The sequence below is a fragment of the Lotus japonicus genome, chromosome 4 (genome assembly GCF_012489685.1).
Source record: "Lotus japonicus ecotype B-129 chromosome 4, LjGifu_v1.2".
NCBI classification, from domain to species: domain Eukaryota; kingdom Viridiplantae; phylum Streptophyta; class Magnoliopsida; order Fabales; family Fabaceae; genus Lotus; species Lotus japonicus.
Window position 1 is genome coordinate 63831256 of NC_080044.1, and position 27998 is coordinate 63859253.

The window sequence follows — 27998 nt, forward strand, 5'->3', positions numbered from 1 at the left end:
GCATGTCAACATTTGCAAATGAAGGGCCATCCAATCCGGTGTATGTGTTCTTTTTTCCTGGTTTTGAACTGCTGTGTGGTATGCGTAACTTTTAGGTTATTAGTTATTACTTATTACTTGGCGGGGCATGTTTAGATTCAAACCAAGTAACCAACAGTGACTAATGTTTGCATTTTTCTTGCCCGAATTCCATTTAGGTTGCATACAACACTAATGGAAATGATGTAGCTGTTCAGCATGAGTTTTCTTCTACTTTGCTTTTTTTCACAAGATCACAGAGATGATTGATTTATTTTGATAACCATATCATATTAGCTTGTGAATATCCAAATGCTGCTCTACTTGTTTCTGTTTCGTGCACTCTTTCTTTTTCTTACATTTCTGTTTCATGCACTCACTCTTAATCTGTTGTTGAATTCTATCAATGTGACTTCTTAAATTTGAAATCAATTCAGGTCCTTGGAGATAAGCTCAGCCAAGCAGGAAATTAGGCTACCTCTTACTTTGCGACCAGGTCCAGCCTCTATTTTTCCACAGAGGCACAGCTTGTCCATGTTGTATGGATGGAGGGTGGGCCTGTCCTCTATTCTCTTCAGGAAGTAGGAAAGGAGATTAGCAAGTTTCTATCCAAATATCACAAGCAATAAATGTGAAGAAGTTGATATCGTCAACGGTACTGGACTAAAGCCTCTATCTCCCTCTCTTCTTTCTTTGTATTGGTTGATGAAGTTATCTACTTGTACTTAACTTTTTTCCTGCGCCATTTTTGTTGTACCTCATGGATTTGTTTCTCCACTAAGAAGATGGTCAACAAAATGTACACTTGTAGCATGTTTGGGTTTTCAGTGAATTAGTGGAACACAATTTATATGCCTTATTATCGCTTGAACCAAAAAACGAGATTTTGTAATGTTTTGTTATCTACATATCCTGCATTCTTTGTTACTTGTTGTTTGATTGAGGGAGTAAGAGTATTGGTGCTCTTATTCTCCCTCCCTGACAAAGTGTTTAAACTTATAGCCAAGGAGGTGTGGACTGAGGAGAGCATTTCAATCTGTTTTTATTTATCAGTGTTTAGCGAGGCCTACTAGCATTTAAGGGTAGAATTTTCCTTGCAAGAGGAATCCTGAGGATTACCTATGAACATTACTGCCATAGTGTAAAGGAATTTTCCATTGGAAGGGAGAACATGTTTGGCTTTTGCTTGTGATTTGATTCTTTATGATTGTGGGTGAAATCCAGACAAATTATTAATAGTTGACTGGTGTGTTGATTATTTTTTGATTGGGTACATCTGATATGGGGAATCCTATTTTATTTTTTTTTGGTCAAATGTTCAAAGTTCATTCATAACCCAAGGGTTGCCTAACGACACTTACAACATGCGAGAATAAATCTCAACGAGCGATATCGCAATGCAAAACATGAGCAATTTAAGTACAAGAAGCATGCACACTCAAACATAAAGCTGAAACATCCGCATGAAACATGATGTAAAAACCCTAAGGGCCATTCAAAAGCCCCTAAACCCCAAAATACCAAAGAGCCTGGTTGACTTCTGAGCGGAGAAGTATCAATCTTCAGTTTTAACCGGCGCTCCCCAAACACAACTCACTCGGCTCTGCCGTAGTTGCAAATAGTCCGCTATCGGGAAAGCCCAAGAACGGCTTCAGCGGCACCAACAGGGGGACAATCCAGCATCTCTGAGAAGTGAGGGGATAATAGGGAAGCTTTTGTAGATCTGGAACAGGGAGTTGATGGAGCCAACAACAAGAGTGTGATAATAACAAGCCAACCGGTGGAGTAAAGGAAGAGCACGCAGAGGACGACCCAAACCCTACTTCCACTTCCTCTTCAAAACAAAACAAAACCAAAGCTATCACCTTTCAACCCAAGCTTTCACCTTTCTGCCTAGATCTCTGCTTGAAAAAACGAAGAAGAGGATGGCCTCAGATCTGGGTTGCGGCGGCAGCCTGTGTTGCAGTGGCTCTTACGGCATCTGAGACATTGAGGTGGTGGTCGAACCTTCTCAGCACTGGATCTGCAGCAAGGCAAACGTTGGCAGATGGAGGTGGGAGAGGCGGCCAAGGTGGAGGGAGGGATGGCAAGGGCGGAGGCTATGGTGGCCAAGAGGATCCAAACAAAAACTAAGCAAAAACCCACTTATTTGGGTAAGCAAATCCACCTAATGTGGAGAAACACCCACCTGTTGTGGGAGAAAGACCTACCTAAAGTAGGAAAAGAGCCTCCCTAGAGGAGGAGAAGCCCCCCAAAGGGGGAGGAGCCCCCAAAGGGGAGAAACAACACTGTTCAGTTGCAAACCCTAGCAGACAAGAAAATTGGAGTCGTTATTGTCTCATTGCTGGGGAATCCTATTGACTAAACCACTATGTCCAACTAGTATGTGGCTGTGGATTTTCTTTGGGCTGAACCCAATCATATCGAAACAAACCATACAGAAATAGAAAGACATAGTGCTACTGATTTTGTTTTTGATTGTGACAATGCCCCTCCTTGGCTCATTCCTTGCTTAAGGAAAGATGTAAGAGGTGTTGGTACCTCTAGGCTTCTTTAGTTCTCTTGGGCTTTTAGCCCTCCACATTAGCAAAAAAAAAGAAATAGAAAGACATAAAAACGTCACTTATGTTGAAATTTATGGAACTTAAAGTCTGTCTTTTGACCAAGAAAAAATAAGCACAAGAGAAGAACAAACTGCACACTGAGCTGTTCATAGAGCAAAAAATGTGTGGTACTCAATAATTCAAATGTGAATTTTTTTTCCTCTTGTAACTCAAATGTGATTTGATTATTTAAGAAGTCAAATGCTATTCATGCCTCTTTAAAAAAAAAGCATAGCATTTTTTAAATTTATTTTAACAATTTATTTTTTTGGGATAAAATTAAAGCAAAAACAATATTTTTGTAAGAAAAGTAGAAAGGATAAAAGCCTTTGCGCATGAATGCCCTGAAAGTGTATTAGTTGACATAACGTGCATGGGACAAAATTGGTAAAGAGGAAAGAAACGAGCATTTGAAAAGCAACGCCATAGATGGACACGAGAAATGATAAAATTATGTTAAATGGAATTATTTTTCTATAAACAATATATTATTCATGAATTATTATGAAAAAAATTCAACCATTAAATTATCACATTAAATTAAATCAGGTGCCAGTTGGCATTTTCATGGTCTTGGTATTGGTTAGATTAAAAAAGAGCCAATAAAGAGAACATTAATTATTGGTACTCCTACATTGCATGCTTGTGTTTCTATCTGATTTGGCATCATGAGAATCAATCATCGGTGTCACCAGATTTTGCGTGAGAAACACATGTACCTCACGTAAAAAAAATCTAACGACAATGAGTGAGTTGTGCATTTTGATGGGTCTCACAGTGCCAAATTAGATTTAAAAAACACCAAAAAGTAGGAAGGGTTAGTCATCATTTTACGAGTCAGGTAAGCAAAACTTAATAGGGAGAGCAAATGAGCAAGGGCTAAAATGAACATTTTCTATATTTCAGGGAGCAAAGCCTAAATATAAAACATAAAAAGGAAAAAGAAAAAAGAAAAGAAAGAGAGCTAAGTGATATTAAACGACAGTGGAAGGAGACAGTGACAGTAGTGCAGCAACAACACACGATAAAAGCCAAGCACCTCGGTCGCTGCGAAACTTGCCCTTGTTCCTTTCTTCTTCCTTCCTGTGGTTTACTTTCTTCTTCATCTTCTTCTTCTTTTTCTTCTCTCCTTTCCTTTCGTTTTTGCTTTCCAGCTTCTTCTTGTTTGTAGTGTTGGTGGGGGAAAATCAAACCCATGTTGTTGTTGTTGTTGTTATTGTTGTGGGGTTGTTGATTTTTGGTGATGGTGATGATGATTCGTACTGCTTGGATCACTGACCTCTTCGCTTGCATGGGGTGAGCCCCTCCTTTCCCAGTATACCTCTTACATACAATTTTAGATTTATTGCTATTTCATTTTCATTTTTGCTTGCTTTATTGAATTCAATGCATGACTTTCCATTTCTGGTGAATCACTGCTGAATAAGCCAACATTTGTGTTAATTACTAAATACTTGTTGTCTGGTATCAATTCAGGACTTTTTTGCCTTGTTATTTCAAGTGTGGACTTGTGTTATAATAGATTGTGATTTCATATTAAAGTAGCCAAGTCATCTTGAGAAGTCCAATTTGGTGTTTTCTGGTTTTTTCTCAGAGCAATCCAATTTGGCTTAATAAATTGAGGTAAACTGTGAGGAGTTCGCTTATGATTCGTTGACTAATCATAATCATATGCTTTGTCTATTGAAAAAAATAAATTCCTGAGTGGTTTAAAGTTATGCTGTTTCTCAATGAATGATTAAATGAGGGATGGAAGAAGAGAACATGCTTTTCTTTATTGACAGGTGCTGAACATTAGACTCTAAGAAGTCTCAATGAATAGTCGATGTAACTGTTGAATGATAACTTATAGCATGTTTGGATTAAGTTATCTTTACTCGGAATCATTTCGGGAACCCAGAAGCTGCTCATAGAAGCTCCTCCCCAAAATTGATTCTGGTAGTATTAATTGTAGAAGGATTTCCAAACATGCACTTAATAAGTTAACAACTTTGATAGAAGAGTGAATTTCTACCTCCAGCATTGCTTAGCTGTATATCCAATTCCAGCGTTGTAGTATTTGCTATTTCAGACTCCAAGAGAGCTGTAAGCAGAAACCTTGTCTTCCACTTTAATTTTTCTGATTTAATGGAATAGCTCTAAGTACCAATATAGGATGAGGTTTATTTAATCACAATTGCTTAAAAAAAAGCGGCTTCATGAATAAATGGGAGCAGGGTTAGAGTTTGTTAGACATTTGGATGTCTGTTAAATTTAATTAGACAGTTAGAATCTAGCAAAGGGGATACGTAAGTTATGAAATAGATAGAGGGGTTTTAATAGCAGGAGCAACATAGAAGAGAGGCGTTCAGGACAATAAATGAGAGAGCTTAGCAACAACTCTGTTGTAAGGTGAAACTCTTGAAGGAAAATTATTTCTCCTATTCTCATTATTCAATATAAGTTGTTCACTTCTTTTGATTATTTCCCGTTTCTCTTCCCTAGGTTCCTTACATAATCATTTCCTACATGATTTTTTTTATTGAAGCTTCTTAAAGAGAGTTAATTTTTGTATCGCACATAATTAACCACTAGTTGCCTTGGAATAGCATTGTAAAGAGCTAACCTCAATATACTGCTAAGTTGGTAAAGATGAAACATTGTGGGCTTATATAGATGATAGAATCAGCCAAGAAGAAGAAGGAAACTGTGTTGTATTCACAAGAACCCTGATTCCCCAATTAGGGAGTCAGAGAAAGATACAGAATCAGTAGAGCATTCGAGAGGCTCCACTCTCTCTTAACTTACAGAACTTGACTAATACCAACTGCTAACTAACCAACTATATGCGGGAACCTATCAAGAGACAACAATATCTTTCAGCATTCAACTATTGTGGATAGAGCAAACAAAGGAAGTGGTGACATTCATGTGTTACAAGGTTGTTAAACGATCAAGATCAACAGTGTTGATTTTGTAACAATTTCTTCTGGATTTAGAGGATTTGACTGTTATGTGAATTCTACAGAAACAGCTTTTTAGTTTGGGAAAACTTTTGAGGTGTTGGCCAAAGTAGAAAATTCTTTTAAATCAACAAAAGCAGAAGATTTGCTATCAAACAGAAGCAAGAAAGTGGTGTAAGAAAGAATAAGGAATTGAAGAAAGATCTTTCTTTTCAATAATGCTTTTTGTAGTAGTGCTTTATAAGTAAATAATCTTGGAAAAGAGAAACCACAGTGAGGGAAACATGCATTTGTAGACTTTACATTGGCCTTATATCTTTTGCTGTTATTTAACTTGTTTTATAACAGTGCAGTGGTTGTTTTGGATGCTGTATGAAACCAACACCAATTATTGCTGTGGATGAGCCAGCAAAGGGACTAAGAATTCAGGGCCAGTCAGTGAGAAAACCAACCATATCAGATGGGTTCTGGAGTTCGAGTACTTGTGATTTGGATAACAGCACCATTCAATCTCAAAAAAGTATCTCATCAGTCAGCACATTAAATAACATTCTCTATCATAGCAATGGAACTTCATCTGCTGGCACCACTGCTGAATTTGTAAACGAAGGCAAGTTTTAAGTTCACTTTTGTTTTCTTCCTTGTGATTGATACCAGAATACTCATAAGGTCATATCTTTTCTTAGCATAGGATATGAGATTATTTTTTGGTAATATAATGAAGCCTTAAGGGGTCAATATAGGAAGCGGGGAAGTTCACATATGATATTTTTTGCTTGGTTTGATTTTCCTTATTATATTAAATTACGAATTTTCGATACAACATAGTTCAAACTACAAACAACATTCTAGTTCAGTTTACTTGTTTACTGTTGTTTGTTATTTGTAAGATTTGATTTCTGTGCTTTAAAGGGTAAATGATGGTTAATTTATATCCCACATGCATGCTGTTCATTGCAGGTCTTCTTCTCTGGAATGAGAGCAGGCTTCAGTGGGTTGGAAGTGGAAGATCTAAGAAGCAAACCCAACAAAAACGAGATCCCAAACTAAAGTATGTCAACTGCTTTACTTATGGCTCAATTCATTAAATACTCTTTAACTAACTGTTCATACAATTAGGAGCATAAACTTAGATAGCTGAATTCTCTTATTTTTCTTTGTTGAGTCATTGGTGGAAAGAGTAATTATTAGTTAACAATCATCAAAAGTTTTTCCATTTGCTTGTATTTTTCAATGTTCTTTCTTTTTTGTTTCCTTTTTTGTATTCTAGTTTTTCTTTCTTCAGTTCTTGTCTCTGCAATTTCACAATGGTTGAAAGCACAAGGCATATTTTTTTAGCTCTTGAAGCACATACTTATCTTAATCAAAATATTTTATTGATATCTATTCTGTTTACATTGCTTTATACAAGGCTCAAATCTCCAGCACTTGTGTTTTACCTTTGCCATTCTCAGTTCCTATCCTGTAGATGACTAACTAGTCATTGTGTTTGTTGTAGTTGGAACACATCTTATGAAAGTTTGATTGGGACCAGACAACCATTCCCCAAGTCCGTACCTTTATCCGTAAGTGTCCTGTGTATATTTGTATTTATTTGCTGGGATTTTGAGGTGAGAATGCAAAATTACTAATTGACAATTTGATTTTCAATTAATAGGAAATGGTCGAATTCCTCGTTGATGTTTGGGAGCGCGAAGGGATGTATGGTTGAGACTTGAGAGGCTAAAATGCTGAATATGTCTTTTAAGTTTGCTTACGTTTGAATGCTGTATTTAACTGATGAAAGGCTTTGAATGTATAGTTGTGCAGAGAAGATTGAAAGATCAAACAAAAGTTTGTTCTCCCATTGTTATTTTAAACATAAAGGCAATCCTTTTGTTTTTTCCCTAATGTATATGATTCTATACCATTTTCAAACTAAAATCTGAATGACTGAATGCAGAAGTTATTACTGTTACTTGTATTTATGCATTTATATGAGTCAGGCCCTTGTGTCACTTCCCCAGGCCCCTCCATGGTGCTGGAGGTAATAACTAATAAGAGACCTGTTATTTTTTCCTTTTGAATATGTTTCCACATGGTGTTAACACTTGAAGACTTCCATGTTCTTTAATTTATTCCAAAATTTGGCTTCCTCTTACAAGCACTTTAACCAGGACCATGGTGGATTTATGTTTCAACAATACCATGTAGGCTGGGTGTGCCGGTTGTAAAATTGTCTTTTTATCAATTTCATTATAATGGAGATCCATGGTCATCCAAGTCTTGAATCTTCATGAACTGTTTTGGATCTAGCTTGCTTGATGTAGAAGTCACAAAAAAAGAGTGAAGAAACATCAAAAGGTGGAGAGGGAGTGGCTGAATTGGCACCACGCTACTCCTTTTAGTGGAGAAGCAAGGAAGTTTTGGCCATGTACTAATGGACCTAATGTTGGCCCAACTATGTAAAAAACCTATTTAATGGACTTCCATGCATATCCAAACTCCCAACCCAAAATTATATCGGGCCAGAATACAATCCCTAAACCTCAATCTTAAATCTTTTTTTTGTTGTCGCAAACCCATCTTAAACCCTAAGCATATCATTATGTCAGCCTAAAAGTTGACCAAAAAAAATCCTAAAGTTAAATACAAACAAAAGCCCATAAAGGACTAAGTCGTATATGGGTTAGAAATTCAAGCCGAAAAGAAAGTGAAATATTAGTCAGTTGTTTGAAAATCATGTTTTGAAACATACCTCTAGTCAGTCTTTTAATGTCATTTCTCTTCTTGCCAAGCTGCACATACATTATATAATGATGATGATATATTTCACAAGTAACACACTCACATATTTTAATTAGACAAGTGTACTATTCTCAGAATAAGAACGAAGAATTTGCGTTTCTAGAGGACAATCCGTAGAGAACAAGTTAGACCATTTACGTTCCTTGGGTAAGATATTTTTCTAAGACCATTCCAAAATATTTGTGGGGGGAACAAGACCATTCTTAACCGTAGCATGAGATATGCAGAATCAAAAAAAATCCCAAAATGAAAAATCTCGTGCTACACAATCTTCATCTGACTTAATGAAACGTGATGATAATGTCAGATATGGCTGTAGAATATTTAATTCAATTACCCAAATTTCCAAGGCCAGATTCGATTTCATGTGTGCACCACGAAGATTCAAGACGCAATTCAAGAAATCAAGCTCACTGGATGAATCTTTTCAAAACCCAAAATAATTATGTAAATGATCACACACAACTCAAGTTTTGTTTCTATATGAGATACTCCAAAAAGTAATAGCTAGTATTTTACATATACTATTTCGGTATTTCCTTTATATTATTTCTGTTGACACGGTAATGTTAAATATAAACTGATCCTTATCCTGATAGGCTAATATTTTTCATAATCAATCAACTGGAGAGCCAATTGCCGACATGAAACTTTTTTAAGGAATTGTGAATGCTGTGGACTAGTTTTCCCGTTCAGTCAATAATACACGCCACACAAATACAATGAACGTTAGCATGCATGCAACTTATATATAGTTGCACAAGTACTGAATATAATGCATGCATATGATGATGTTGTTTATTCAACAATAGTTCCAAGCGGTGGTTGGCTGCTTCAATATATATCTGATTTTGAACAGGACAATGATATTCATGGATTATTATTTATTATTTAATTCTAATATGCCACATAGTTCTAATGTTATTAAGTAAAAAAAGAAGATACTTTTTAATATTTGTTTTCAAAAAAGAAAAAGAACTATGAGTGCTGATCATGGTGGTTAAAATAATTGTTTGAATTTTGTTCGTGAAGTGAACCCGAGGAGAACCGGCTAAGAGTCGAGGTAGAATCCGAACTCTATCTTTTTTTTACATTATGTCTTCCATGACAATTTTCCCCTACATATTCTGTTAACCCTAGACTATTGCGTAATTGTCCCTTATGATGTAGCTACATACAAGTTTCATGTAGCTGCATACAAGTTTCGTGTATTAAGGAGATACAATATTACAAAACATTTTAAGTTAAAACCACTCTTAGCAATAGACGTGTCTAAGTTCAATATTAGCCTTTCATCGGAACACCCCGCACTTGAAGAGTTGGGATTCCCAGTTGGAGTGAATTGCCCAATAGGAGGTTTCTTTTTTTATAAGCAATAATGTATTAAATGCTAGCATAAGGGGTACTATTTTTTTAAGTAGCATAAGGGGTACTAGAACTCATTACAAAGAGAAGTTAGGAGGTTGCTAGTTTCAAGAGAATGATCCCAATCTTTTTGAGTTTTTCCAAACTATATAGGCCCAACCTCAACACTCCTAAACTCAGCTCTATCATTTCAGTCTACAAGCCTATAAGAAACAAAACCTTAATCATTAAGACGAATCTTCAATGAGGAATAACTTTTTATGATCTACCACACTAATCTATATTCTATGTGATTGTTGTCTCTATGGACCTCACTCATTCTGGTCCAAATCTCTAGGTTTAAAGTTCTATGGTTGTTCAAGTCCAACCGGCCCAAATCGAACCCGAAAAAACAAGGCCTTTTTTGTCCAAACAGGTCGGACTACGGGTTTGGCGGATTAGGAAAATTGGTTTTATACGAGTTGGATTGGTCGGATCTGGTTTGGGCTCTGAATCGACCGAAGTAACTCTTAAAAAAATTTCGAGAGACTAGTAGCCCAGGCCCGATATGTGTAACCTCAACCTCAAATCTCCAAACCTTAGCCGCACTCTTTCATTCTCTCAACATCTCCAAGTCATACCTTAGCTGCACTCTCTCAATTTTCTATCACTCTCACTTTCCCACTTGAGAAAACCCTAGCCTCCACCACCCTACCCCACCACCATGTCTATTGTCCCCTTTGTCGCAACAACCTCCACACGTAGATCATCAATGTTGTCCACCGTCTTCACCATCGACGTCACCCTCTTTCTTTCTCTCTCTCTGTCTCAGATCTGTGAAATCTTCATCTCCTCATTCGCATCTCCTCAAAAGGTTGTTCCTTTATCTTATCTAAAGAGTTGGAATTAAAGATCGGGAGACGTGGCGATCTCCCCACTCAAACACTCACAACACAATGACGCCTTCAGCCATGGCAAGTCCCGACGTCACATGAGAGGAAGAAGAAGAGGTGCGAACCGAAAAGGAAAGGATATGCAAATGGAAAACGAGGTGGTCGCCGCCGGGAGCGATGGTCCTTGTCAGGAGCTATGGAGGGCGCGACGGTACTCTAGTGCTGGAGGAGATCTAGGGATTCAAGGAAGAAGATGAAGCACTGAGGCTTGAGAGGGTAGAGATGTTGAGAGAGAGGAATGAAAATAAATATCTTGTTTCTTTCTCTATTTGATGCTCTTTTCCCTTCTTCTTTTTATTATTTCTTTCATTTGGGGTTATTTGATATGGTTGTTTTATGTTTTTGTTGTACGGATGTGTTTTTTTTTTGCAATTATTTTCTAGATTGACAACCCGACCAAACCCACCTGATAAAATCGAGTCCGAACAACCTGTAATCAGTGAACGAACGGTAATAGATCTGATGGTTTGGTATTTTTCAATCGACGATCTTGACCCGAAACCGTCCGTTAGACAGCCTTAGAAAGTTCAATCTTTAAGTGCCGCACTTTTAAAGATATAATTGACCTGTATTTGAAATGCAATAACAATTTGATTAAAGAAAATATCAAGATAAGAAGTAAAGGTAGAAAAAGTCCATAAAAATCATCCTCAATATCATATATAGATAATTACAATGTATCTGGTCTTTTCTCAATCAATGTTAACTGAACACAGAACTCGAATTTGACCTAAGGATCACTCTGTTATTTTTTCCTCCAAATTAAATGTATTTATCATATAAAATATGACGCCTTCTCTTTTCGAAAGACTTCTTACGTTACATGGACCATTCTACCTTTTCCATTCTCTCATACCTGATACCTCTGAAATTATGAAGAACTTTCTTGAGACTTATCATCGCGGCCAGAAAATATAACTCGTAATATATGGCATTTTTTTTTATCAGTTGAAATGTATTTTGAAGAATGCAATGTTAAAATACATAGCTAGATACCAGTGCAAATTAAACAACTGCAATTCACGTTTTATTTTATTCTTTCTTTATTATTGCTCAATAATATGATACGCAAATTGAGTTTTAAATATTAACATATATATATCATCATAATTGTTTGCCGGCACATGATATTTAATTTGATTTGTTGAGATAGGACACTGGAATGGGTCTGGTAGTTTTACAGTTATTGGCCTCACTTTTCCAACATGATCGATATGCAAGTTGATGATCATACGCTATATGAATCAGTGATTGATGGACAAACATTCTAGCTAGAGGGGATGAACTATATACAATGAAATTAACCCAGGAACAGAGATGAAACTGACATTGTGTTCATTGATGATAAAGTGACTTAATATATATAGTTTACGTATATATGTTATGGCCTAGTGGAGTGGTGGCCAGGTTACAATTGCATGCATGCACAAGAGCTAGCTACTAGCCTGAGTAGAGTGGATTCTTTGATTTACTTTGCAAGCCTAAAAATTATTTGATACACAGACACATATAGTAGAGCTGGTAGCATAGGCAAGTGGGAACGTGGCCATTGGCCAATTGTTGATTCAATGAGAGAGAGGTTTCCAATTCCAATTATTCTAGTCACACACACACAACAAAATGCTTTTAATTTTTTAAGGCAAAGCCATTCTTTTTCTGTTTCTTTGTTCTTGTGGTACCCAAAAAAACCAGGCCGCCATTCATAAGTGTACGTTATGCCATACCTATTGATTTGATATATGGCGCCCTCCACGGTTCATGTTGTACCCCATTGATTAATTTATCTTCATTGTTTTAGAAAGAAATGTCTAGGCCAACTATATATGAAAATGGTAGGGAACGTTCCATGTATACAATTTCAATCAGGAATCAGGACACCATATCATGCAGAGGGTAGCTAGTTAAAGCTAAGAGAGGAGGGATCATGTCAAAAAGAACAAGTCACCAATATAAATGAGGTAAATGAATATTAAAAAAGTGTACAAGTTGAGGATATCTTAAGACAAGGTGAAGAAATTAACACTTTTAGACAATAAAAGCTCTCAAATTAACTCACTTCCCCCAACTAAAACTTGTTTTAATTGTATAGTGAAGAAATCTCGTTTGCCAAAACTTGTAGGTAACACTAAAAAATTATCGATAACAACAAATTTTGATAAATTACCAATGGTCAAACCATTGTCAGTAGTCGCTTAATAGATATATAAGATATTTTTTAAAAATTCATCGGTAACTTATAGCGACGGATTAGACCGTCTGTAACGAAGATATATCATGACAATTTATCTCATCAACGGTCAGGTTGTAGTCTTGTAGATAATTATGTTTATTATATTTTTCATAAATAAAAGGAAAATATTATAATGGAGTCATCATTCTCCAAGTAGTCCTACTCTTAACCCCACTGGCCAATACCATGCACAAGGAGCAACAACAACAGGAGGACCAAACACACTACAAGAAAAGGATGATTTAGTGTCAAAATTTAGCGTCGGTGTTGGGGACGATACTATTTTATGCTCATTAGCATTTCATAAATCAACCACTCATCCATGTCGGGCTTCCAACTAAGTTGGTGCTTTGTGCCTCCATCTTAAGGGCTCCTTCTCATTGATCAATGGAGCATCAGTCAAACTCATGCAAAATGTTAAAATTCAATTGTATTCCATTTAATGGTTATGTATTCTGGCCCACGCTTATTAGCCTCAGCTTATCATCGTTCATGATGGTAACATCATCTTGACCGACACTAATTAATAACATCGGTTTAGCAAGGCTACCCAAGGGTAGCCCTCATATAGAGAAAATTTATCTGTTTCATTCTTTCTCTTCCATAAAGGGATCTCACCCAGAGAAACCTTCATAAAAATAAACTCTCCCTTCTACCACTTATGATAGGACTCAATGTAACCCATAATAATTTTTACCCTAACATGACTTCGAAGTGTTACAGTGCTTCCATGACCAAGACTTGCAACATCAAGATATACAAAAAGAGCAACTATGGGGCCGGAATGAAAATTAGTTAAATCAAGGGCGCATGTATTGGGATGGAGTTGAGAATATATAAGCAATCAAGAATGAAGAGTTCAAAGATACAAAACTGAATCTTAAGTTTAAGCTCAGAGAAAACATAAGTGTACACGTAGAAGTCTTCGGTACACTCAGAGCAAGCCTAGAACCATGAGGGTGTATTTCCTAAATGTTTCACCTTCCGACACTATCTCTGTGGTTTTCCTCACTCGTCCTACGATACGAGAGGACATGTGAACCGGCTCCCTCGGATTTTATTGCGCAGGCCAAACTTCATATCCTACAAGAAAGCGGGAATTTCAAGCGTTCGCGCGCCTGGCCAACACCCCATGACTCAAAAATATGCAAGGATTGGGTAAGTATAAATCGTGGTCAGTAAAGTGTTTACAGAGGTTAAAATCCTCACTCGAACCGCTAGCTACTCCAGTCTTCATCCTCAAGGTCCATGATCATTTCAATAATTATCCTTCTAAGAGGGGAAAATGCTTCACGGATTATAAAAGGGGTTGGAGTGATTTCAATTGCATGATCTAGGTTAAGATTATCTTCATTATTTTTTCACTATCATATTTCTTTATTAAATGAATGATAACCATTGGAAACAAGGAAATTGAGAAGAGAGAAAATGTGTATCTTGAGAGCAAGAGACTATTTATCTTCGGAACAAAGAGGAATGGGTGGTGAACTAGCGGACAAACTTAAACGTACTTAAAAAAAGAAGAGAGTATGATTGCAGGAGTTTGAGTGAAGAAATGATGTTCTCAAGTACATCATTTATAAGGAGGGGTGAAATAAAGGAAAACCTTCGAGCAAATATTCTTTCAACACAATTTAGAAAATTCAAAAATAAAGTAAATTTTTTTTGAGTATGTGCAAAACCTAGAACAAAACATGAAATTTAAAAAAGCAATTCATTGAAAATCGTGACTCTATTACACACATTTATGATTGAATCATAACTGCATCTCCTCGGCCTCCTTGGCGGTTCTAGTGAATGGATCTCCGACTAATTTCTTCTTGATTGAAAAGGGTCTTCGTCAAGGGTATCCTCTCTCTCCACTTCTCTTCAATATTTGTGTAAATAGCCCATCTTGTATGATAAACTTTCTCCTGACGGGTGATCAACCATGTGGATTCAGAGTAGGAGAGGACTTTATTCTCAACCATTTTCTATTCGGCGATGACACTCTCATTTTTTGTGAGAATGATGTAAGGTAATTGGAATAGTTAGGAGGTGTTTTGGAAATGTTCTTGGCCATCTCAGGATTGAAATTAAACTAATCTAAGTCCTTGCTTCTAGGATGCAACATTGCAGCCAACACCTTAGGAACCCTAGCTACCCTACTAGATGTGGAAGTGGGTACTCTCCCGATTCAGTACCTTGGAGCACCGTTAGGTGGAAATCAGTGGAAAAAAATATTCTGGCAGCCTGTCTTGGAAAGGTTGAGAGTTAAGCTGCAATCTTAGGACTCCAAGTTTCTATCCTTAAGTGGTAGACTTGTCTTGCTGAGCTCGGTTCTAAGTGCCATACCATTGTTTTTAATGTTTGTGTTCCTAGCTCCCTTGGGGATAGTAGGAGAAATAGAGAAGGTGATATGTGGTTTCTTGTGGGAGGTTTGTAAAAACTCCAATTTAGGGGGGCCCAGATTGGGCTTCTTAAACTGGCGCAATAAAGTTTTGCTAATTAAATGGCTATGGAGATTTGGAAATGAAAATGAGGCGCTTTAGAGGAGGTTTATCTCTGCAAAATATGCTATTGATGAGGGCCCTATGTTGGTCCATTCTCAAGTGGCAAACACGAGACGTTTCTCTCTTTATATGCAAGATATCTTCAAGGTAGCCTTTGAGGATACGCTGATTGCAAAAACCTTCAGGGAAGGATGATTTTGTAGCTTGGGCTTAGGCCAAAACATTTGCTTCTAGTGTGATCCTTGAGCTGGCTTAGAGCCACTTCAACTCCAATTTCCACGACTATTCGCACTTGTTGTAGATAAAACTTCTCTGATTTGCAACAGTGGGACCTTTGAGAATGGGTCATGGACTTGGAATATTGCCTTTAGACACCAATTTTTTGGTTGGGAACGAGGGGTCCTTCAAGCTTTGTTTGATACTATCAACAAAGTCATACCCAACAACAAAGAGGACAAATTAGTTTGGACAGAGGATGTGTCAGGATTGTATACTTCAAGGTTGCCCTATCTCTAGCTGAATCAAGAGTCTTCGCTTTACCTTCTGGATCCATCTCATATAGAGTCCGTAAGATTGCTCCGACAAAAGTAGTACAATTGTTCTGGCAATTAATGGAGAATCGAATAGCAACCAAATCCAACCTTATGGTGCGGGGAGTGGCCATTGAGCGGGCTTGAAGTAGAGACAGTCGCGCATCGAATGCTCTTATGTGCTATCCCTTGGCGTTTACTCACTACAGTGATGGATAGGGAAGGTTTGCAGTGGTGTTGTCCAAACAACATACGAAGTTTAATGGAAGAATGGCCCTTCTTGCGCATGAAGACATATGGCCTTTTATGAGAATTAACCCCCTTTTCCATATTTTGGTCAATTTGGCTTGAAAGAAACCAGGTGTTGTTCAATAACCACACCATGTCTTTTGATTCCATTTGGGACCTTCATCTCTCAAGGATTTCTTTATGGGTTCATGGATGGTGGAAAGAATTCCCTTTCTCCGCCTATGATTTTGCTTTCAACTTTGGAAAGATTAAAGTTAAACCCTCATCACCTGCAATTCGCTCTAATGTTTGGACTACACTAGAGGTGGGTATGTTCAAATTTAATGTTTGACGGGTCTTCATGAGGCAAGCCTGGCCTAGTGGGGTAGGAGGGGTGATCTGCAACCATGCCAAGGATTTGTGGGTGTATTCTCTAAAGCTTTGGGTTTGAGATGGGCGTTTGAAGTAGAGATTGTTGCCATACTTAAAGCACTACAATTCGTCTCTCGTTGTTGGCTGGGTAAAATCAAAGCAAATAGACCTTGGAAGTTGGCTAATGAATTGAACTTGATTGATATGCTTATGGTGGAAGTTGATGCTGTCGATATAGTCCATATTTACAGAGAAGCTAATCCTCTTGCGGATCATTTAGCTAAGACAAGGGTTGATAGGAGGCACCTCTTAGCGTCTTATTTGGAACTGATTCATTGTGATCTTCTCTTTCTCCACTCTCCCATGTTTCTCTGCTTTGTTTTGATGTATTGCTTTCGCTTAATTATGCTCTTGAAGCTTTGTTCTGTTTCTTATATGTTGTTTTTTTAATTATAGCTTGTTGTTTTTGTACTTTTTACTGCCTACTTGAGAGGGCTGGTCGCAAGGCTATTTCTTTCAATTCAATTATGTTTTTACGAAGAAAAAAACTACAACCGTTGTGTCGACATCATATCACCGTGTCGAAGATCCATTCAAGAGCGCTTCCACCGAAGGTCAAGAGCATCCACTATCTTACATTCAAAAGAACAAAAATTTATTATCTACTTGTGTGAATACATTTATATAAATTAAGTAATTAACAAATAAAATAATTTTTTTTTCAGGCTTTTATCATATCTTTCCTCATGTTAAGTGCATGTGGATAGAGAAATTTTTGTTGACGGTAGAAATACACTTTCACAATTTCACTTAATAAGATAAAGAAGAAATAAGAGAGAAAAGTGATATTATATATAAAGTAATAAAAAAATAAAAGAGTGATAAAATGAGAAAGTAAGTGAAATGAAAAATAAAATAAAATATGAATAAATCAAAACCGAGGTGGATAAGAAGGATTTGCCGTTTCTGTCACGACCCAAAATCATAAGCCGTGACCGGCGCACAGACTACCACCCTAGCCTGGCAAGCCTATTCCTCATAGAATCATTTTCCAAACAATTTATTCAAAATGTCTTTGTACACATATATAAAAACATTAGAATCTCTTTTGTAATTCCAATAGTTACAAATTAACAACATCTGCCAATATGTTCTTCCATAACCAGTATTTTAAGTGAAATATAAAATCAACTCGAGCACTCAAGTGCCAACTCTTAAAATATAACAAAAAATCACAATCCCAAATCTAAATCCACCTAGGACTCCCTATAGCTGCAGATAACCAGGATTAAATAAAAGACACCACTATGACAACCTGCTAAAGGAAATAAGTCGAATGATCTGAATCTGACAACAGTCTGCTACTAAGCTGCCTGAAAATCTGAGAAGGGAAATAATGAATGGGGTAAGTCACAAAGACTTAGTGAGCAGTCAACAACCACCATGAACAGGAAGAGGAAACAACTAGGCACGAGTTTTTCACTCTCAGCTCAGTATAAACAATTTATATCATCAATAATACCAGTTTAAATCATTTCAACAATGAACTTGACAAAAATCATAAAGTTCATAAATAATCATTTCAAATAAATACAGTTAAAATCATGTACAGATATGAAAAACATAAAACCAGAAATATAATTAATAGGGTCACACATGTAGAACCATGAGGCGGCTTCATCTCGCTGATAGCCCTCTCCTCCTAAGGGATGGCCTCTCCGATAGGGGTGGCTCCATCTAGCGGATAGCCCTTTCCTTTCTCAAGTCACATCGTGTCATCGGGGGAAGCTACATCTCGTTGATAGCCCTTTCCATTTAAGGATTATCTTACCCAAGAGGCGGCTCCATCTAACGGATAGCCCTCTCCACCCGGAATCATGTCATATCTCATCAATCTCATCGGGGGAAGCTACATCTCGTTGATAGCCCTTTCCGTGCACTAGCGGCTTCATCTAACGGATAGCCCTCTCCTCCCGGAATCAAACTAGCTAGGTGCACCTAGGCCGTTACCTCCGCTAACGGGTACGGGGTTCTATCAAGGATCCCCAAAACCATTTTCCCAAATCATATCAAGTCTCATCAACAGTCTCAAAATCAGCTTTCCAATGCTCATCAAAGTTTTTCAAAATAACATCCTCAACATCAACTTTTCAATGCTCATAAAAGCTTTTCAAGTTCATAATCTCAATTTCACATAATTTCAAAATTTAAACCAATGTCATTCTCTTTTCATATCAACTCATAAAACATACTCAAAGTCAACTATAAAACCAGCTTTTAAAGAAGTTTAAGAATGATAGTCAAACATATATAAACATGTCTCCCCAATTTAGATAAATAGGCAATATGGTAAAGTAATTAAATCAGTTATAGGAATGTTAAAAATATGTCATAGTAGCTGAAAACCACTCACAACTAAGACGAATCAACTGAATCGCTCCTAACAGCTCCACGCCAATCGAACGAACCACTAGCCGATAAATCTGAACACCAAAATTTAACTTCAAACCTTCAGCATCAATTACCTTGTGTCATACTACCCGGAAGCAATTATAAAATCCCCAATTGTGTACCCAAACCCTAAAATAATCCCACTCAAGTCTGACATATACTCTAATATCATTCTTTAAATCTATAAGTGATAGATATACCTCAATAACCCGACTGAGTAATTGTGAAGGTGTGGGTGGGTACTCTTCTCATTCCTTGACACAAACCCTAACTTCCAAAACCAAGCCAAAAGCCTTTCCACTTGCAAGATATATTTCGTCCTTCAATAGCATGAATTTCATGGTGTGATTCGCTGTAATTTTTTATGGTGAAGAAGAACAAAATTTGAAGAAGAAAGTGACAAAGGAGCGCTTGTCACTGCGAAAGAAAATATCGAGAGAGGAGAGATGGATTTTTGGAAGATACTGGGCATCGTGTGTTTTCAAGGTACCAGGTTAGCTTTTAATAGGTTTTAAATTTTAGAATTAGAAACAGGGGACGTGGGTTTTATTTTCCTTTAGGTAAGATAGTATAATATTATAATACATAATATATATGTATATTATTGTTTGTTATGATTTTTTTTTTAAGGATCGTTTCAGTTTCCAAACAATTTTAAAAAGTTTCATGAACCAATCGTTTTTTAAAAGATAATGAAGTTCATCCCATTCGCTAGTTGCGTAATGTTTATGGTACCAAATAAAAATATACAATCACTTTCTTATACATTATGCAATGTATCCTTCCCCAAGTGAAAGTAATCATGCATTGATTATTGATTTATGCAAGCTAAACCACCATCTTGATTATCTATTAATTAGCCTATAGCTCTTACAAAAGCACCAAAAGTTTTCTTTGGATTTTCTTCAATTGCTCAAGTGGGCAACGAATCATTAACTAAAAGCAACCATTAATTAATCATCCCTAAACAAATGGTAGAGTTTCATCACTAAAACAGGAAAAAGCAAGAGTTGGCACGTTATAAGCTTAAGCTAAAAGAGGTCCATTGATTTAAACCCACTGTTTGGTTTATACATAATACACAGTTTGTATCCTAATTAATAAACCAATCAGATATATATATATATATATATATATATATATATATATATATATATATATATATATATATATATTAGTCCCTTTCATTTAAGGTCATGTCATGGACCCTACACATTTTACATGTTGTAACGGCTGGGAATCAAATTCATTGTACATTTGAAGAAACTAGTCCAAAAGAGGTGAGTACAGAGTACCATCAAAGTTCAATTCTAACATATATACATTCACCTATTTGAATCTTCCTCATTTTATATAAATATCATATTATCATTTTTCTTCAAGTCAAAAGAGGCCCAGCAAATTGTCTCACCATTTACCAGCAGTCTCATGAGAGGAGGAAACTTTATATTGACCTCAGCTAATGAAGATGCAAATTAATTGGCTTTATGCATTTTTTTTCCTTCGACAGGTATGAACCTGTATGAAAAATTGTTGATCTCTCGTTTAATTACCAAATGTATTTTAATTAGTTTAAATATCTGATTTTGTTACAGAATTAACTACAGAAAATAAAATTAAAACATAATATCAGCTATTATATTCATATAGAAGAATTTATCCGAAGCACCAACAAAAATAGTAAAAGGCCAGAATAAAATAAAAGGCCCCAACTCAGTAATTGTAACCTGTCCTGCCTTGTCCCCCACCCAAATTGTACAGATTTACCCATACATGACATGAATAAAGCAGTAAGGTGTTTACATCAATAGTACTGAAATATATATGCATTTCCTACTTGACATGAAAATTATACTTGTCTTGTACTTGGGATTTTTCTTGCGGTAAATCAAAAATTCATGATATATCAATATATTTATTAAAATTTGGGAGCTCTAATTTAATATTTTTTAGGCTTAAATACTCTGGAAGTCCTTGAAATTGTCTCCCGTATGAAAATAAGTCCCTGAAAATTTTTTTCCGATTCCAAATCCTGAAATTATTTTTTTAATCAGAATAGGTCCCTACTCGTGTTTCCAGCCTATGTGGCTTAATTTTTGCTGAGTCAATTATTCTATGTGACTTTTATATATTTTTTAAAAATACACATGGATTTAAAAAATAACATTAAACATTTAAAAAAATAAAATTTTAATGTAATTAACCCTAAATCCCTAAATCTAATTAAACTTAAATGTTTAATATTATTTTTTTAAATGTTTAATTTTATTTTTTTAAATGTTTAATTTTTTTTAATCCATGTGTATTTAAAAAAAATATAAAAGTCACGTGGAATAATTGACTCAGCAAAAATTAAGCCACATAGGCTGGAAACACGAGTAGAGAGCTATTCTGATTAAAAAAAAATTCAGGGATTGGGAATTAAATTTTTTTTTCTCAGGGACTTATTTTCGTACGGGAGACAATTTCAGGGACCTCAAGAGTAATTAAGCCTATTTTTTATTCATCCGAAAACTCGTTTAATTTAATACTAATGCTTCATCATCAAGTACAAGTGCATCCATTATAGTATAAACTACATTTAAAACTGTGAAAGGTTATGTGTATTCTTAGTGGCATTTTGTCGTTTGTAAAGATGTACACTATTTTTGCGAGAATCAACTTAATTTAATCATTCAATAACTAGTTAGCGCGTATTTTAATCGGATTTCACAAGTCTATTTTTTTATGTTTAAACTTGTTTTTATTGATAATGAATGACTTTACAAATAGTGATTCATATATTTGTTTAAAAATGTAGTTTTAATAAAGATAATGGTACTTAGATTTGTTGATGACAAAAAAACCTTTGAATTTTTCAATAGTACATTTTATTTGGCTTATGGAAGATGCCACTAGCTCAATTGTAGAGACTGAGCACGAGACCAAAAATAGAACACGGGAAGTCTAGTCTTACGCGGCGCCATAGTCCCCAGATGAGTTCACATATAACAATAACATTCTCCTCATTATCCTCACTTTTTGTCTAAACGGGCTATATACATTTAATCACACTTCAACTTGTACTTGCATCTGTCCTTTCACTCACCTTTCTTGTTTATTTATTTTTTCCTTTTAACTTTTGGTGAATACATGAGTGAGTTTAGGTTTTTTACGTCGCATGGGCACAATAAAATAATGAAAAATTTACTCAATGACTATTACAGTAATATATAGTTTAAAGAACAATAAGTTACTTAAACTCATTTTTTCAATACTAAATTTATCTATCAATGAACTTTGTAGCAACCTTACTCACTAAATACAGCTAATAAATTTCTACAAAGTAATCTTTCATCTTGTTACGAAACAAGTCTTGATAACTTTTATGATAAAAAAACTCGTGTTGTAGATGTTGTTAAAACATGAAATGTTCAAATGAGATGTATCAATCTACCAACAAGTTGAAATATTGCTATTTTTCCCTTTTAAACTAACCTTAATAAAACACGGATAAACTACATTTTTCATAAATTAATTAGTGAGAAAAATCATTTGTATAAATTTATCAACAAGCTTACACATTTTCTTAATAAAATATATTTATAATATATTGGAGTTCCATATCTTCATGTTTCTTATGACAGCTATTTCTCCACAATATATTGAGGTTTGAAGAACTTCAACTTGTAGCACTCTTTATCTTTCAATTTTTGAAGAAAATATTTAGTTATATAATATTCAAAACATTAACTATATCTTGAAACTTCATTATAAGAATGAATTGTATAAGTTTGGATCTAAACTTAAGTAATGGATTTGAAGTGATAATATGGAGAAGTTCATCATGAAGTTGAGGACTTGGATCAAGTAGTAGCGGTGGTGAGAATTTGAAGACAAATTTTATGAGTTGAGTTGAGAACTCAATATGAATAAGCTCTTTTAACATACATACACCAGTAAAAGGATAGAACCTTGGTCGACAAGAGGGCTGGGGAGACTTATGTAAGTATAACCATTCATTAATTAACTTGTGATATGTTATATATGGTTCTAACGTTACTTCGTTTTTGTTTAGTTAGGAGGAGAGACGTGAGTTGTTGTCTCAGTTCTTAGATGCTTTCTTAGAGCGGAGCGTCAACAAAGGTTGACTCATTTAGTCGTGTTAAATTATGGATTGAATCGAATGACGGAAAGCGAAAATGTTAGATTTATGGAGTCGGATACATATCTGCACGATACAAATTGATGTTAATTCCTTTGCGGAGGAGTTGTGAGCCTCACCGTCGTTAACTCAAGGTTCGCAGCTGAGCCATAAGGTAGAGGATAAGAGCTCCATTTGAGTTTTTTATTTTTAAAATATCTCATTTTAGTATTGACATGTTATTTCCACAATAAATAGGATGACAAAGTGAATTTAATCCGACAAATCATTCCACTTAACTCACTAGGCGAGACATGGTGGGTTGGGTGATTCAACCTGCCAACCCGACGAGCCAAAAGCGAGGGAACACCTACTTTTTTTTTCTGGTACATCAAAAAATAAATTGCTCTCTTCAAGTCTTGATCACTGGACCTTCCCACCTCAATCCATATGTCTCATAACACTTATCACTTGAGCTATCATTCGAGAACTAGCAACAACTTTTTTAAAATATCAAATATAGTAATTTTAATAAAAAAATCATTTTTATTCCTTAACATTTTTTTAGTACATCGAAAAAATAAATTGCATCTGTCAGGAATCGATCCTAGATCTTCTCCAACCAAACTCATATTTATAATACTACTCATTAGTAAATTAAAAATAAAATTACATGTTGTATTTGAAACGTCATAGATTATTAGAATCTTATAATTAAAAAGCAAACACCAATTGTAATACACAATCCATTGTATCTTGCTCAATATTCATGTAGCAAAGCAGTCGGTTTGGTTTCAACTTTCAAGTATACAGATTGGACCTCCTTGTAAGGTAATTCTATTCACCCCTCTCTCAATCCTTTAAAAATAGGAAATTCTTCTTTACAAATGTCATCATCTATTTGGAAAGCGGTGGTTGCGCATATTCTTCTAATAAGTGTTTTTTCCGAAATTCAAACTTGTATTTTCATCCGTATCATATCAAGTCTAAATTACTTATCAATGCTAGATGAATGGACAAACATAAATTTTAATTTATTCAAACTTGGTAGAGGGAGAGGGAGAGAGAGAGAATGAGAAGCGGTTTCCTTGTTCCTGGTTTTGGTGGAAAAGGTTGTAGTAGTGAAAATGCTGAGGTGGTTGGTTCGGTTGGACAACAAAGAGAGAGAGAGAGAGAGAGAGAGAGAGAGAGAGAGTTGTGTTGTGTGGGGAATACCCGGTTTTGAGGAAGGATTCATTGCACTTCTGAAATGTGCAGTGCCAGTACCTCTGTCTCTGGTTGACACCTATTTCTTCTTTCTTTCCCAATATAAAACCAAACCTCTTTCTTCCTTCTTCACAATTCACATTCATTCCCCCCAACACCTTCTCTCTTTTTTCCCCTTCTTCATCCTGGGGTTTCTCCTCTAAATGCTCTTCACCCTTCTCCTTCTACTACAATCACTTCCTCTCAATCTCATCATCATCTTCTCTGTAATTCTTACACTTGTTTGTGATCTTAAGCTCTTTCAGCTTCTCTCACTCAGATTCTTTTTGGTTGTTGACTCAGCTTTCAATCTCATCATGCCTACCCTTATCAACTACAGTGGTAAGCTCCATGACTTCTCCTTCAATATTCATTTATTTGTCAATTTTTATGCCTATTGTTCAATTTCAGTTCCTGATTTCAACTGGGTTTGCTTCTATTGATTCAATTTCATGCCAAAACCTATAAAGTTTAGTTTTTTACTCTTGGAATAGATATTATCATAGATATGCTTAGAAACTGGGTTTGTAGAGCTTGTTGTTGCAATAAGAATCCTTAGATCATTAGGTTTGGATCTAGTATTAATAGTGATGTCTTTATAAGTTATGACCCTATAGTTTTTTTTCCCTTTTTCTACTGATTGGTGGAATGGACATGCATGATCAAGTCATATTTAGCTGAAAGTTTTAATCTTTTGTATGTGATATGAGATTAGTATTGAATTTTGGTTCTGGGTTGTCCTGTTCTGTTAATTTGGAACAAGTTTTGAGCATGGCTGATTTTTTGTTGTGTGTGGATTTTTCAGGTGATGATGAACTGTATCAGGGGGGTTCTTTTTGCTCAAGTCCCATGGATTTGGGTCGCTTGTATACTATTAGCTCCAATGTAGATTCTTACTACCCTTCCACCAAGCGAGCTCGCGTGAGCGCCCCGTTTATCTTTGAAACTCTTCAAAAGCCTGGTATTGAGGTCCTTCCAGATGAGTGTCTATTCGAGATTTTCAGACGACTCCCTAGTAGCAAAGAGAGAAGCTCATGCGCCTGTGTATCTAAAAAATGGCTTATGCTTATGAGCAGCATCTGCAAAGCTGAAATTGAAGATGTTGAAATGAGATCCTCAGATGAGGATGAAGATATTGAAGGCGATGGCTACCTTACGAGGTCTTTGGAAGGGAAGAAAGCCACTGATGTAAGGCTTGCTGCAATTGCAGTTGGGACTAGTGGCCGTGGAGGACTAGGGAAGCTATCTATCAGAGGGAGCAACTCTGTTCGCGGTGTCACAAACCTTGGTCTCTCTGCAGTTGCTCATGGTTGCCCTTCTCTCAAGTCACTTTCTCTGTGGAATGTGTCTTCCATTGGGGATGAGGGTCTGTCTCAGATAGCTAAAGGATGCCACATGTTGGAGAAGCTTGACCTGTGCCTGTCTTCCACAATCAGCAACAAGGGTTTGATTGCAATAGCTGAAGGCTGCCCCAACATGACTACCTTAAACATTGAATCATGCTCAAAGATTGGAAATGAGGGCTTGCAAGCTGTTGCAAGGTTTTGTCCCAAGTTACAATCAATCTCTATCAAGGATTGCCCCCTTGTTGGAGATCATGGAGTATCTAGTCTGTTATCATCAGCTTCTGAATTGTCAAGGGTGAAGCTTCAGTCCTTGAACATTACAGATTTTTCTCTGGCTGTTATTGGCCACTATGGAAAGGCACTAACACATCTAGTCCTCAGTGGCCTCCAAAATGTCACTGAGAGAGGGTTTTGGGTCATGGGTGTTGCTCAAGGTCTGCAGAAGCTTGTGTCCTTCACTGTTACTTCCTGCAGAGGGGTAACTGATGCAAGCATTGAAGCCATGGGCAAAGGTTGCACGAACCTGAAGCAGATGAGCCTTCGCAAGTGTTGCTTTGTATCCGACAGCGGACTGGTAGCATTTGCCAAGGCTGCAGGAACCCTTGAGAGCCTGCAATTAGAAGAGTGCAACAGGGTCACCCAGTCTGGGATTATTGGTGCCATTTCAAACATCAAATCAAAGTTCAAATCTCTTACCATTGTGAAGTGCATGGGAGTTAAAGAAATTGATGCAGATGTGTCTATGCTTTCTCCTTGTGAAACTCTTAGATCTTTGGTCATTCAAAACTGCCCCGGATTCGGTAGCTCTAGCCTGGCTATGATCGGAAAATTGTGTCCCCAACTTCAGCATGTTGATCTGACTGGACTCTATGGCATAACAGATGCTGGCCTTCTCCCTCTTTTGGAGAATTGTGAGGCTGGACTTGTCAAGGTGAATCTTACCGGTTGCTGGAACTTGACTGATAATGTAGTATCAACCTTGGCCAGGCTACATGGTGGAACCCTCGAGTTGCTGAATCTTGATGGATGCTGGAGAATCACAGATGCAAGCTTGGTTGCAATTGCAGACAACTGCCTGCTGCTTAATGATCTAGATGTGTCCAAGTGTGCAATCACCGACGCCGGTTTAGCTGTTCTTTCCGGTGCCGGTCAGCTTAGTTTGCAAGTGCTTTCCTTGTCTGGCTGTTGTGATCTATCAAACAAAAGTGTGGCTTTCCTGACAAAATTGGGCCAAACCTTGTTGGGATTGAATCTCCAACACTGCAGTTCAATTGGCAGCAGCACAATTGAGTTGCTGGTGGAGAACTTGTGGAGATGTGATATTCTGGCTTGATTAGGAAAGGACATAGAACTGAACATATTGAACTGGATCTGGAAATTCAGGATATGAAGTACATGTATTGAACTACAATAATGAACGCGACAGGTGATGACATTCAGCATACGTTTTTGGCTGATACGCCTCTTAAAGGTGGATTGGTGGTGGTTTGTTGACTTGGTTGTTTTCCAGGGAACTTTGGCTTGTTCCTTCAAGACCCTTTTTTGCAAGCATTTCATGCTTGTTACGACCCTTTTGGCCTTGCCTTAATGGAAGGCCACATATTTTATGGCTAAAGTTCCCTGAGAATACAGTTACTGAGTCTTGGTTCATGGTTTCCACTGCTAGATGGTGCATTGCTTATGTTTGTATTGCTGGATGTTCTCTACTGAGGTGTTTTAGCTTCTATGTACGTTGTTATGATGTTAGCTTGTTTTCCTTTTGTTTTGTCAGTGTGGTTGTGTAGTTTAATTGTAAGACTAGGTAACCTCATGTTCAAGGACTTTGGTGGTGGCAGGGCATTCTTCTGGTCCTGCTACAACAACCCATATTTTGGGTTGCTTTTTTCTTTTAGATCGAGTCCTTGTTTTTGTAGGCTTCTCTTGCTTATAAATTGTACTTAGCAGACCACTGTGGTTTTCCTGTGATAAATAAAATTTCCATTTGCATCTATTTGTTGCTACTGTTTTTTATTCTGTTATGAATGATGGAATGGTGTGTACTGTATACAATGTACACATGAAGTGGATTTGGATGGCAGCAAGGGTGGGTGGTATAGTGTCTACCTTGTTAGGTGTGTAAAAGAAAAGAAGGGAACCATCTAGGAAAGGACTCGTTTCAAGATTCAACAATAGGAAAAAAAAAATATGTGAAATGAGTGATGTGATAGAAATAGAAGAAAAATATAATGAGTGATATGAGTGGAGATGAGTTGTATGAGAAGTTGAGTGTGATTATATCAAAGGTTGTTCTACATTATTGTAAACCTGCTGTGCTGCTCGTGAAGATATTTGTCT

At 36.5% G+C, this 27998-nt stretch overlaps 2 protein-coding genes and 1 long non-coding RNA gene across 5 annotated transcripts; 2 read left to right on the forward strand and 1 right to left on the reverse strand.

Moving 5' to 3' along the window:
• The first annotated feature begins 3616 nt into the window (after nt 1-3616).
• On the forward strand, nt 3617-7520 carry LOC130715293 (uncharacterized). 3 transcript variants are annotated; one of them, XM_057565371.1, is made up of 5 exons: nt 3617-3936; nt 5912-6173; nt 6524-6614; nt 7062-7128; nt 7221-7520. In XM_057565371.1, the coding sequence occupies exons 2-5, from the start codon at nt 5936-5938 to the stop codon at nt 7272-7274; spliced, it is 450 nt and encodes a 149-aa protein (XP_057421354.1). In that variant the 5' UTR covers nt 3617-3936; nt 5912-5935; the 3' UTR covers nt 7275-7520. The 3 variants fall into 3 exon arrangements, with proteins under 3 accessions (XP_057421354.1, XP_057421353.1, XP_057421352.1); XM_057565370.1 differs by having other exon boundaries at nt 3617-3917; XM_057565369.1 differs by having other exon boundaries at nt 3620-3917; nt 5917-6173.
• A 10076-nt stretch (nt 7521-17596) lies between these two features.
• Nucleotides 17597-19419, reverse strand: LOC130714460 (uncharacterized). Its single transcript, XR_009011286.1, has 3 exons — nt 19151-19419; nt 18913-18982; nt 17597-17880 (listed from the first exon to the last, which is right to left on the reverse strand). It is a non-coding gene; the product is annotated as an uncharacterized LOC130714460 (long non-coding RNA).
• A 4677-nt stretch (nt 19420-24096) lies between these two features.
• On the forward strand, nt 24097-27654 carry LOC130710856 (EIN3-binding F-box protein 1-like). The gene is made up of 2 exons (XM_057560238.1): nt 24097-24660; nt 25124-27654. Exons 1-2 carry the CDS (start codon nt 24483-24485, stop codon nt 26995-26997), a joined length of 2052 nt encoding a protein of 683 aa, XP_057416221.1. The 5' UTR covers nt 24097-24482; the 3' UTR covers nt 26998-27654.
• The last annotated feature ends 344 nt before the right edge of the window (nt 27655-27998 follow it).